The sequence below is a fragment of the Micromys minutus genome, assembly GCF_963924665.1.
Source record: "Micromys minutus genome assembly, chromosome: 4".
NCBI lineage: Eukaryota > Metazoa > Chordata > Mammalia > Rodentia > Muridae > Micromys > Micromys minutus.
In genome coordinates, this window is record NC_137973.1 from 60537339 (window position 1) to 60550778 (window position 13440).

At 42.6% G+C, this 13440-nt stretch overlaps 1 protein-coding gene across 1 annotated transcript; it reads right to left on the reverse strand.

The window, feature by feature from the left end:
• Positions 1–6373: 6373 nt before the first annotated feature.
• LOC308419898 (nucleolar RNA helicase 2-like) lies at positions 6374–8653 on the reverse strand (the record flags this gene model as incomplete). Its single annotated transcript, XM_080915778.1, is given in 2 exon segments — positions 6374–6631; positions 6635–8653. Coding segments are annotated over 2 exon segments (2220 nt in total). The 5' UTR covers positions 8597–8653.
• Positions 8654–13440: the final 4787 nt, after the last annotated feature.

Genomic DNA, 13440 nt, shown 5'->3' on the forward strand with positions numbered 1-13440 from the left:
TCTGGTGGAATTTTTGGGGTCTCTTAAATACACTATCATGTCATTTGCAAAGAGTGATGTTTTTACCTCTTCCTCTCCGATTTGTATCCCCTTGATCTCCTTTTGCTGTCTAATTGCTTCAGCCAGGACTTCCAGTACTATGTTGAATAGGTAGGGGGAGAGTGGGCAGCCTTGTCGAGTCTTAAAGGTCCAAAGTTAAAAGTCTCTCTGGAGCTAGGGAAAGGGCTGAAGAGCTGACGGGGATTGCAACCCCATAGGAAGAACTATATCAACTAACCAGACTGTCCAGAGCTCCAGAGACTAAACCACCAAACAGAGAGTACACATGGAGGGACCCGAAGCTTCAGTTACATATGTAGCAGTGGATGGCCTTATCTGACATCAATGGGAGGGTGGGTCTTTGGTCCTGTGGAGGCTTGAAGCCCACCCCAGCAAAGGTGGGTGGTGGAGCAGGAGTGGGTGAGTGGGTGGAAGAGCACCCTCATAGAGGCAAAGGGAAGGAGGGAGAGAGGGTATGGGATGGAATTTTTATAGGGGCAATGTTGCAGTAAATATTAAAAAATAAAAAATGGTTTATCTCTTTATCAGCCCTGAGGTCTCACTCCTCAGGCCCGTCTCTGATACAGAGCTGCATGCACCTCTGGCGTCTGGTCCAAGCCCACCACCACCCAACTTGTCTGCACAACTCCCTTCTCTGGCAGTTTTCTACTGCCTGTTCTCTTACTCTGTCCCGGGCTGTTTCTCTACACCCAAATCCCACATAAATACAACACTACATCCCAATAGCTTTTCATACAAGTTTATATATTCAACTCTCAATCCACAAACCCTCTACACAACAAGATTACATCAAATAGACAAAGATAGAAACTGCTCTTCTATATGAGATACTAGACCTGTAAAATCCTTGATGTCCAGAACTATTTAACGCTAATCAATCCCACCTGGGTCCAGCTGGTCCTTGGGAACCTCCATGTTGCCATGACCTTCACCCTCCGTCCTCTCCCCTCCTCAGACCTCTCAGCCTTCTCCACCTCCCTCACCCCTCCCAATCACTGGATTTCCTTTATTTTACTAATTAAAATGGGAAGGTTCAGATGAAGTCTATGACTGGGCAGCCCTTCTTAAGGAAGTGGAATTAACATTAAAACACAAACAGCTTCCTGACAATCTACAGGGTAACTGGAAAGGGGGATATCATTTGAAATGTAAATGATTAAAGTGATTTTTTTTTTTTTTAAAAAAGGTCTTTTCTTACATTCATCCCATCACTTAACTGTAATCCCTGAAGCAAGACAGGAAGCCAGCTGGGTGGACTCCAAACTCTGCATCTCCATGTCTGATGTCAAAGCGGTCTTCAGATCTCCAACTCCTTAGAAACCACTAGAGTTTTGATAACTGGTATATGGTATAGAGTACTTGTCTGGCAAATAGCTTTATAACACTGATCAACTAATTCAGAGCACAACAGAAGATGCATTTTAAATCTTTAAATCTGTACACTAATTTCAATATTAACTTAGATTAGGTTATCAATTGAAAATGTTTTAGTAGCATCTTGAAGGTTTGGGAGAAAAAGGAACTTAAAAGTTCCATCAGTTTTCTTTCAGTCTACCTTTACAGTTTTGATTGGTCTAGTCTGGTCTCTATGGGGAGTTTTACATGTTTCCAAGGAGGTGTTAATGTGCTCAGGATCAAGAATTACTGTTTCAGGATAGAAGCTGACAAACTACAGCCACAGCTTGCTGTTTAGTAACTAACATTGAATTCAATAAAAAATAATCATGCAGTGGAATGATGTATGACACTTGCCTCCCAAAGTCTGGCCCACAGTAGTTACACTCTAAACAGGACCCTCCTGTCCCTCTGCCAGCTACGTCATGTTAACATGAACACCCTCCTGGACTAGCATGGCATGAATATCACCATGACAGGTAATGCTGGTAATTGTGTGCAGAACAATATTTTCTATATGAAATTATATCATTTATATGCAATCCCCATACTAGCACAAATTTAGGCACTAAATGATAAAACACATACTATATACATATACTCAAAAGACAAGTACAACATTCAGGGTAGTATGTGCTGGGAAGACAGAAAATGCTTGGAGGAGAAGAGAAAGAGGTAAGTCTAAACATAAAGGAAAAAGACTAGCTAGGGTTGAGAGGAACAGTTTCATGCAAGTATGCTATACTCCATACTGTTCTGAGCGTCTCAAAGCAGAGTGGTGGATGTTGAGCCCTTTTGGATTCTACATCTAGTACATTAGCAAAGTACTTTTCATTCCATTGCCTTGTGGGGTTCTCACAATAATACAGTAAGGTGAGCTCTATTGTTAATTCTTCCAGAATAGGAACTATCTCCATATTAGTTTATAACTAAATCCTTAGCGCAGTTTAGTACCTGGTACTTAGCTTAGGATCAAGAAATTCCAACTGGATAAAGAATCAATGAATAATACACGTATCTGTGACTTGTAGAAGCCTAAGAGCTGAAATGCAAACTCATATTTGCATCTGGCATGGTATGATTCCTGATGCTCCAAGTTAGCTTTCTACCATGTGCTGTATATTTAATCGATGACTTTAACAAGAATTACTAACAAGCAGAGAGGAGATGAATGTGTGTTCAGCATTTTTTGCAATGATCAGAAACATACTTGAGAACGCCAAATTGATAATTTTACTGTCTTTGTTATTTGGTAAGTATGAGAATGGGTAGACAGCTACTTATTGTGTAACTGACCTGTTTTATATGTTAAGTCTGAGAATGGTTGGGTTCAGCAGTAATATGGACGACTAACTAGAAGGTGAGATAACCTGGTCATTCATCTCACTGCCAGCATACTGTCCTGTGGATAGACATAAAATACAATACAAGAAAACTGTATTAGTGCATCCCCTCTCTGTGTGTGGTATGTGTATGTAATTCATTTATGTATGTGTGTGTGTGTGTGTGTGTGTGTGTATTTGAACTGTGTATGACTGTGTAATGTGTGCGTATGTGAGGGGCATGTGTGCATATAAAAGGGGCATGCTTCTTTTTATATACCATTTTTCCTTTTCCATCTATCTCAGCTGAAATGATTATGAATCACATAGCTCAGTAACCATGACCGTAATGCCACCTCTACCTTAAACAGTAAAGAATCCTGTAGACTCCGGGGTGGCTTCATGTTACACATTAGCTTTTTCTTTCTCTGTTGTGGTTTACAGATGAAAAAGAAGAAAGAGAGTCAAGTGCTAGTCCAGCTTACAAAACCAGCCTTGGCAAAATGTGTGGGCCCATTTGAATTCCAAATCCTATTTTTGCTGGAGTTCAAATAGAGTACTGTGCTGGATAGTTTTATGTCAGCGTGCCACAAAGTAAAGTCATCCGAGAGGGGGGACCTCAATTAAGAACATATCATGATAATATCCAGCTGTAAGTCATTTTCCTAATGATTGGTTGGGGAGGGCTCAGCCCATGTTGGGTGGTGATATCCCTTGGCTGGTGGTTGTGGGTTCTATAAGAAAGCAGACTGAGCAAACCATGGGAAGGAAGCCAGTAAGCAGCACCTCTGCATCAGCTCTTGTCTCTAGGTTCTAACTCTGCTTGAGTTCCTGTCCTGACTTTCTCCAATGATGGACAATGATGGGAAAGTGTAAGTCAAATAAACCCTTTCCTCCTAACTTAATTTTTCGTCATGGTGTTTCATTACAGCAATAGAAAATAGAAATCCTAACTAAGGCAGCTGGCATCAACTTACACTTGGGAAACCACAGGTCGAGATGAGGTTTCCGTGATATATGGAGGTGGCTTGGTCTACTTGGTTTCCAGGAATTCTCTTTCCAACTCCCTTCTCTTCCTAGAAATGTTGGGATTACAGATGCATACTACTCCACTGGGTTTTATTTGGGTTCTGGGTATCTGAATTCAGATCTTCATACTTGTGCAGCAAATGGTAACCTACTGACCTTTGCCCCCAGCTGCTATTGTGTATTTCTGCTGTCAATAGGTTTTGATGTTTCACCCATAAAACCATAGCTAGTGCCATGAAGCTTTCCCCATCTGTTTTCTTATAGCATCCATACAGTTTTATAGAACTGAAATAGCCTTTAATCTATCTAGATTTGGGAAGTCTGTGTGATGGAAGACTGCTCACAGATAGCCACTTTCCCCAGCACCACTCATGGAAGAGGTGCTCCTTTCTCTTCATGTTTTCTCTGTACCTTTTTATTTCTGAGATCTCTATGTGGTTCTGTTGGTTTGCACATCTGTCTTTATAACAGTGCATACTGTTTTAGTTTTCTTAGGGTTACCATTTTTATTCTTGGGATTGTGCTTAATGCGTAAGTGCTGTGCCAGTGAACTAGACCTACTTTTTTTTTTTTTTTTTTTTTTAAAGCATTAGTATCTTTATTAGGGCATAATGCAGTTCTTTATACAGTAATTCATTTTAATGTAAAAACATTTTATGTACAATTTCAGAGCAACAACTACATAGACAGCTGGAACATAAAAACAAGTTGTAATTCCAAAGTCCAGAGCTATTTGATAAACTGGAAAATATTTTCTCTGTAGAAAATAGTAAAAATGATAGCATTTCCCAATAAGCCCATTTAAACCAAATAACAACTGAATTACACATATAAATATTGTTTAGGTTCTCAGATCCAAAAGAAACTTCTCTTCATCTGTTTAAAAAGCCCTGTTTTAAATTGTGTCAATTGAAATTCTTCCCTTCTTCCCCTTCACTGTTGGTTTATGGTGGATCATTTTTCTATAGGGTAACCCCATAGAAAATTTAATTCAAAATCCAAAAGGTTTTAGTTCTAGCCTGTCCTCCTGAAAGTATAGCCAGCATGTCCTTTCATCGTCTTGAAGTGGCAAATTTCATTCTTCTTATCCCAACAGTGAAATGTTTCATAATCGTGCCCACATTCATTACAATCCCCAAGAATTCTGAGCAGGGGATGAGCCATCTGGTCGGAGTTCAAGGGGAAAACTGAATCTAAACAGAAAAGGGCGCTGTTTTAAGTAGCAGAAGCTGAGTTGGTTCTTAGAGCCCTTTGGTGCCAGGTTTTCTGTAAGGCCAGTTAGGAGGTAAGGATCATACTAAAATGAAGTTCTTAGTGGATCCAAACAATGGAATTTAAAAACAAAACCAGCATGTGGCTCTGACTTTCCTTCATAGGCCATTCGAAGATTCCCTTACAGAATCTCTAGTAAGGCCAGAGGCCCCAGCACTCCAGCTTCTGTGCTGGGTGGGAAGTTTCCCAGACAAAGAACACTGCTCAGTAGGCAGGGGCTGTGCTTCAGGTCTCTCAACGAAACAACTTAAAATGGCACAGCTTGCCACAGAGCCGGGAACTTTTCACTGGAGAAGCAGTTTAATAGATCTTAAGTTGTAGCTTAAGATCGAGGCCACTAAAAACAAACTTGTCTCACTCTGTCCTTTAGAAGATTGCAGCTAGCAGATAAGAGTCCCCCAGGAGCCTGACTCAGGAAGTGTTCACCAAAGCAATGCGTCTCCACCTCCTCATTTGTCAAGATAAAGGGCATCTTTGTTACTTTTTTGAAACATTCTTCAGCAAAACCAACTGAACCCCATCTTCCCTTTATCACTCCTTGGTAAATCAATCTTTCAAAAGTGGGGTACAAGCACTTAAATACCACTTATCCAATCTCATTCCTGATGAATAAATCCAGATACTTTATAGACACCGGCTCCTATGAAAATGTACGTCTATATACACTTGTCTGGAGAATTCACTGGAACACAAGTCACCTAATGAGAAACAGTGTGTGAAGATGCTACAGAGTGAATCTATGCTGTCTGCGCTCTGCCCTCCACATCCAGAGCCTGGCACTAACCTGAATGGCTTTTGAAAAGGATTGTTCAATATCAAACCTCAGCAGATACATAACACAGCAGTTGTTTGTGAGAAGTCCAGAATTCCATAGAACAGAACGCAAAATTAATCTGCCTTGGCTCGCACAGAGCCCCAGAGACTGAGGTACCCCTTAGGAACTAACTTTCTTTGTATGTTATGAGTAAGGAGGCACATATAGGGACCAGAGATGGAGTTTACTTGTATGTATGTGCATGCTCTGCATGTGTGAAGTTCTGATTTAGACCCCAGTGAATGCATACACACAAAGATGAAATTACAAGATCAGCACAGAGATAGGCAGATCCTCAGTTGGTTTTACTTTGTAAATCTAGATATGTTGGAAAATGATGCAATAAACTCCTATCCCTTTTAAAAATGAAGACAGTTCACAAGCCTCTCTCTGCAAGGGGGGGGGGGCGGGGTGCTAAAATGATAAAAAAGGAAACACTGGGGTCCACAGTAGGTTGAAAACAGTTCCTTCTGGCCTCTACTCACTGACCAAAAGCTTTGCTAAAACTCCGCTTCTGGCCTTTGTTTGGGGATCTGTTACTTTTGTTGCCACCTCCTGGTCGCTGTCCTCTGAAGTTTCTACTTCCTCCTCGCTGACCCCCCTGTCCACGGAAGTTCCTGCTCCCGCTCCGCTGTCCTCTGAAAGCTCCACGGCTGCCATCTCGCTGACCCCGGCCACCCCGATATCCTTCCGGGGGTCCTTCCAGTTCCGGCTGCTCGGTGGCCACTGTGAGCTGCCATCATCTTGAATCATGCCACTTCTCCTGAATTTCTGTGACTGCTTCAGTTCGGACATCAAAACAAACTCCCAGTTTTCCTTCGAGGAAGACCATCCCCTTCACTTTGGCATCGATGCTCTCGCCCAGCTGTTCCTTAAGCTCTTTCCAAGCATAACTAATGTTGGGCATCTCAATAGAGCACCGCAGGACCATGGTCACAAAGCCCGCTTGCGAGTTGATCAGGGAGCACTGGTCAACTGATGTGGCGCCTGAGATGTGGGCCAGAGCGGCTGCCAGGGCCTCTACAGCTCCCTTCTCCTCAATCAGCTTCTCGGCTGACTGCTTGAAATGGCTGATGGCAGTGGGAGGCACAGAATCCAAGAGGCTGATGGCATCTTTGCTGGAGGCTTTTATTATTTCTGTTGCAGAAGGAACACCTATCCGTTTAAATTTAATTCCCGCTTTCTGCTCCACTTGTGCCAACTGGTATTCTTCTTTGTGCTGGTAAAAGCAGATGCAAACCCCTGTCCTTCCAGCCCTGCCTGTCCGCCCCGAACGATGAATGCAAGACTCCACATCCTTTGGTGGACAGCTCTGAACAACCAAGTCAACCTCAGGGATGTCTAATCCACGGGCAGCAACATTGGTTGCCACCAAAACTCCAAAGTTGCCATTTCGGAACCCTTTCAGGGTGATTTCCCTTTGCTTCTGTGGAATGTCGCTATGTAAGGATTGGGCATCCTGCTTTATGCATGTGTTCTGCGACAGTTCCTGGGCATCCTTCTTGGTTTCACAGAAAATGATTGTGCGCCCTTGATGACCACTGTACACTCGGATTACATCCCCAATCACCGCTGCCCTCTCTGTCCAGTGACACTTAATCGCCAGGTGCTCCACAGTTATGGCTGCTTTCTGAGTCTTTTTACCAATCAGGTCCACCTGTTCGTATGTAGATTTCATGTATTTCTTAGCAACATTAAATACCCAATGAGGGCAGGTTGCAGAGAAAAGCAATGTTTGGGGGTTGTCTTCAGAATCTTTCTTGTATGCTACACATAAAATTTCTTCCACTTGATCAGCAAAACCCATATCCAACATCTGGTCAACTTCATCCAGGACAACATGTTTAAGTTTGGTGAGATCTAGCTTGCCATTCTGCAAGTGGTCTTTAATACGACCCGGAGTCCCAACAAGAATATCAATCCCACTCCGCATTCGTTCAATCTGACCACCGTAGGGAGTTCCACCATAAAAACAAGCTACAGAGAGCTTTTTGGTGATGTCACTGAAGTCTTTGCTCACTTGATTTGCTAATTCTCTTGTAGGTGCAAGCACCAGCACCTGAGGGGCTAGGCCTCTCTTCCTCTCTTGTAGCCCACTTTGAAGTTTCTCACTCAAAGGGATGGCAAAGGAGAATGTCTTCCCAGTTCCTGTCCGTGCCTGGGCAATTAAGTCTTTCCCACTGTACACATGATGGCATGTCTTGGCTTGTATAGGAAACAGGAATCTCACCCCACGAGCTTTGAGAAGCTTGACAGTCTCTTCAGATATGGGAAAATTAGAGAAAGCTCCTTCTTTCTGCTCCACGGGTATTTCCTTTTCTGTCTCGCTACTACTTTCTTCACCAGGAGCTTCACTGGAGTTGGAATTTGGTTCAGAATGAGAGAGTCTATTCTTCAGCCTTGGGCTTTTCTCTCCTATGTCTCCATTTGCTTCCTTCCCTTTCTTTGTCTTCTTGGGCTTAGGAGTGTCTGCCTCTTCTTCAGAAAGCTCCTCGGTTTTTATTTCTTTGGTTTTAGAAGAGGCTGTTTTCTTCTCAAGGGGCTCCTTTTTTTTCTTAGAGGTTTTGCTCTTAGACGCAGTGGCATCTTGAGCAAGCTCTTCCTCCTGTTTCTTGGCCTTCTTGGGTTTAGGGGGATCCACATCATCTTCAGAAGGCCCTTTCTTTTTAACTGCTTTCGATTTGGAGGAAGTGGACTCTTCCATTCCTTCTGTTGCTTCTTCAGTCCTAGATTTTTGCTTCTCTTTTTTAGATTTCTTCTCGCTTGGCTTCAGCAGTGTCTCCATGCTCTCTTCAGCCCCGTCTGACCCCACCTTGGACGCACTGCGGAGTTTTCCTGGCATTATTCAGGAGGAGCTGCTTAGGCCTACCGGCTTCCCCAACCGCGTGCAAAGGAGAGAGAGGCTAGACCTACTTTTTAATTTTATTTTGAAAAAAGTCTCATAGTGTATGTGGTCTTGTCTGGTCTGGAACTTGCTGTGTAGACCACACTGGCCTTGAACTGATAAGTATCTTCTCCTTTTTGAAAAACTAAAACAGAATTCTACTAAGATTCAAAGGTTGGCTTTGAGATAGTTCTGCATTTTGCCACCTCTGAACAACTACAAGTACACCTGTGTGGCCAGGCCAGACTTCTAGCTTTGTAATAATTTTGAAATAAATTTAGATTCTTGCATGCTTGTCCTGTAAAAGATTGTGTTGGTTGTTTGGGGTACTTTATGGTTATAGACAAATTTTAGAATTGTTTCTATTTCTGCCAAAAAAATCATTGGGATCTTAAAAGAATTTAATTAAGTTTGTAGATTATGAAATATGAAAATGCCAACTGTTTTCAGTTTCTAATTCTGGAAAATGGGATGTCTTTTCATTCACTTTATCTTCTTTAATTTCTTCAGTTTGAAGTTTCAAAATGTATTTTTTCATTGTTATTTTAATTTTCATTGAATTAAAAAATTGTACATGTATGAGTCTTTTGTCTCCATGCATGTATGTGCACCATGTGTGCAGTACCTGAAAAGGTGGAAGACGGTGTTGGATCTGTTGAGACTGAAGTTTTACATGGTTATGAACTGCCACATGGGTGCCGGGAAGTGATCCCTGATTCTCCCAGAGAGCAGCAAGTGTTCTCGACTGCTGAGCCATCTCTCCAGCCTACTCTGTTATTTTTGATGTGGTTGTAAAGGGAACTGTTTTCCTGATGATTAGTTTTCTTAAGTGTAGAAGTGTGCTACATCTTCTCAATCCATCTTTGAGTTCAGCCACAGGGAGGGCGAGAATGTTTATATTAGTACTTAGTCTCAATCAAAACTCAGTGTTCTCTCTCTCTCTCTCTCTCTCTCTCTCTCTCTCTCTCTCTCTCTCTCTCTCTTTCTGTGTGTGTGTGATTTTGTGTTCCTGCCAATGCATGGAGGCCAAAGGTCATCTTCCTTGATTGCTCTCCACCAAGCAGGTTTTCTCCAGACCTGGGACTCACCACTTCACTGGACTCACTGCAGCAAGCCCAAGAGGACCCCCCCCCCGTCTCATTTCCTTGGTGCTGGGGTAACAGGCATGTTCTGTTATGATTTGCTTTGAAAAACAGGTTCTGGGGATCTAAACACAGGTCCCTGCTTACATGGCAGTCAGTTTACTGAGGGAAGGCCATCTCTTTTATACCCCATTTTCTAACTTTCTGTTTAAGGGTTCTCCCAGTGATCCTGGGACCTGTTTCCACACACAAAACATCAGAGTGTGGAGTTAGGCTTTCTGGGGTAACTCGAACAATTGAGAAACCCCAGAAAGATAAGTGTGTTTTCTTCCTAATCATCAGGCAGAGAGCTCTGTGAGTCTCTATGAACATAAAATGTACAGATAAAAGCTTCATCCATAGTAGTGACCTGATTGTGCTCCCCTCCCTCCCTCCCTCCCTCCCTCCCTCCCTCCCTCTCTCCCTCCCTTCCTCCCTCCTTTCCCCATCCCCCAACCAACCCTGAATGATGTTGGTTATGGGGATGGGATTCAGGGCCCCAAGTTTCCTTATGCAGAGCAGGTGATCTACCGGTGGGCTACATCCCAGGCCCTGGTAACACACCTTTGAAGCTGCCATTTCCTTTTCCTACCACACTCCATCCTCCACCAATTCTGCTTTAGTGCCCAAATATATATTACTTAAATCTTTAGCTCAGTCTAAAGTAAGTCAGGCAACTGAAGTCAGGCGCTGTTGTTTGCAGCCAAAAATTATGGGGATATACTTGTTTTCTTTTCCTATATCCAATTTCTCCATTAATGAATGAGATACCATTTGCTGCTTATGGGGCTATAGGCATGCAGCAATTCTCTTTTTCAGCTTTCCACATGTAAAATGGGAACAATAAAAGATCCAACCTAGATCAATATGAAATTAATTTGGCTTATATGTATAAAACATGCAAAACACTATTCAACTCATAGAAAAAAAAGCAATCATTTTGGGCTAGAAACACAGTTCAGTGGTAGAGCACATGTGGCTGCAGGTTCAAATCCCACCACTGTAAAAATAACAAAAGAGGGCTTGCTACCTAGCCTGGTGACCTGAGTTTTACCCTATATCCCACATGGTGGAAGGAGACAGCTGTCTCCTACAGCTGTGCTCTGACTTCCATGCAGTGCTGTGGTATGTGTGCCTCCTGTACCAAAAACAAACAAAGAGACCAACAAGTATGCAATGCATTATAATCAGTGTTTCATGTGTAAGATGTAACCACACTCTTCATCTCCCTCTCATTCCTCTCATTCCCGGTGAACCCTTTCCTTTCTCACTAATGCTCCTCCTGCTTTGGTGCCATTTTCTGTTTGCCTCACTGAATTTAATGAGAGTTGCTTACATGTGCATCGGTGAGGGGCTATTTACTGGTGCATAGATAACTTACTAGGGGCTATATCACTAAACAAAAAGGATAGCTTCTCCCTTGGCAGCCATAAAGTTCCTCAGGGAGGTGTGAGGCCTCATGAGCCCCTCCCTTATTCACTACGAAATCCTGATGAGCCCAGTCTTGTGGATATCCACAGCTCCTGTGTTCATGATTGCAGTGATCAAGTCATATCCGTGTTGTAGCCTTAGCTCTTCTCTTTCATCTGTAATGCTCACTGGGCCCTGCAGGGGGAGTAGATATGTCTTATTTAAGCTGCACATTCACCAGTAACTCATTCTCAGTGCTTTGACCAGTGAGGAATCTCTGCTTTGTACCTTGTGGAAAGAAGCTTCTCTGGCCAAGATTGGACTGGCCCTACTCTGAGTAACTATTTGTATATAAAGCACAAAATTTATAAGCTTTAAAATATGTAGACACGAACAGAAATATCACCATAATAAAGTGAAGTTTTATATAATCTTACTTTCTACAGATCTCAGAGCCTCCAGGAGTATTTTCCCCCCTTGTTGGAATATTTCTTCCAGGCATTCTTTCAAAAGTGTGTGTGTGGTGAGTGTTGCGATATCCTGCATGCATTGGGGAATATCTTTATTCCTGTCACACATTCCATGTAGAAATATAAGCAGCAACAGGAGATATGTGGCTGTGAAGCAGAGTCTCTTCATACCCTGGAAACGGTACGTATTGCTCAAACTAGTGTGGAAGGGCGGCTGTTTATGCTCCACTTTTGCCACCCAAGCACCTGCATTTTAGAAAGGCTATTAGTAACATCTTTCTCTGTAGTAGAAAGAGGCCTTAGTTGATAGTTTCCTGATGTATAAAACTTCACAAGGAAGGTTCTGCCTGATCTTTGAAAGGATTACTTTATAATACTTCACCACTGTTTTATCTTCTGTCTTTACAGGACAACTTGATTAATCCCTTTCCCACAGCTGGACTGTAAACAATGCAGAGCCATGCTATTCTTGCTTGTTATTCTAACAGTATGTTAGTGCCTAACACTTGCTTATTAAAGCTAATTGCATTTAGAATGAGTCAAGACTAGAAACATATTTGAGATGATATCTTAATGGGTTTCACTACTGTGATGGTTTGTATATGCTTGGTCTAGGGAATGGCACTATTTTCAGGTGTGACCTTGATGAAATAGGTGTGTCACTGTAGGTGTGGGCTTAAAACCCTCACCCAACTGCTTGGAAGCCAGTCTTCACCTCAGAGCCTTTAGATGAAGTTGTAGAACTCTCAGATCTTCCTGCACCATGCCTGCCTGGACACTGCCATGCTCCTGTCTTGATGATTATGGACTGAATATATGAACTTGTAAACCAGCCCCAATTAAATGTTGTCCTTATGAAAGTTGTGTTGGTCTTGGTATCTGTTCACAGCACTAAGACAACTGCCAATTGAAAATGTTTGCATTGCATTCAGTAAATAATAGAGCAACACAAAGCTCTGCAGCTCTACCGAGACACAATTGGAGGAGCACGTCAGCAGGACAGAGAACTCCTGATGCTGGAGATGAGAACTGAAGGCAAAGACATTTTCAAAAGACAGAACTCGTCAAGGGTCCTGAGTTAAGAGTACCGGGTGTTCTAATTGTCACGCCTGCAATCACTGGGAGATAATGAACAGAAACAGTAGCTTCCTGCAGGCATGCAGATGGCCAGGATGAGCCATGCTGTGTGAGTTCATCTTAAATGGCTTTGGTTTGAGGTGCTCCAGCATGTTCACTACACTATGAACTGCTGAAAATGTGGCTGGAGCTCAGCTTGTATGGCTCAGGATGTATGGCCAAGGGGGAGACACAGACTCAAGCAGGCTGGCCAGCTCTGGTCCCTGGCTATCTAGCTCACTACACATTTTGCATAGCTTAAAAACTTAAGTTCATTTTGGGGGGAAAAGGGAGGAGGAAAAGACGGGAATATATAACATACTAATATCTATTAATATTCAGAAAAATACAACAGATCTAAATTTTAGTGTTCAAAAGCAGTTTGGCAGGAATGGAACAATAATCATCTCTTACATGTCTTCACCCCCCTCCCAATACTTTAAAAACTGCATCAGAAGTTGCATGGCCCATGAAGATGCTAACTGTCTGGCCCTTCACAGATATGGCCCACTGTCATGTGTTTACATGGCTGCTACGCTTTCTAAGG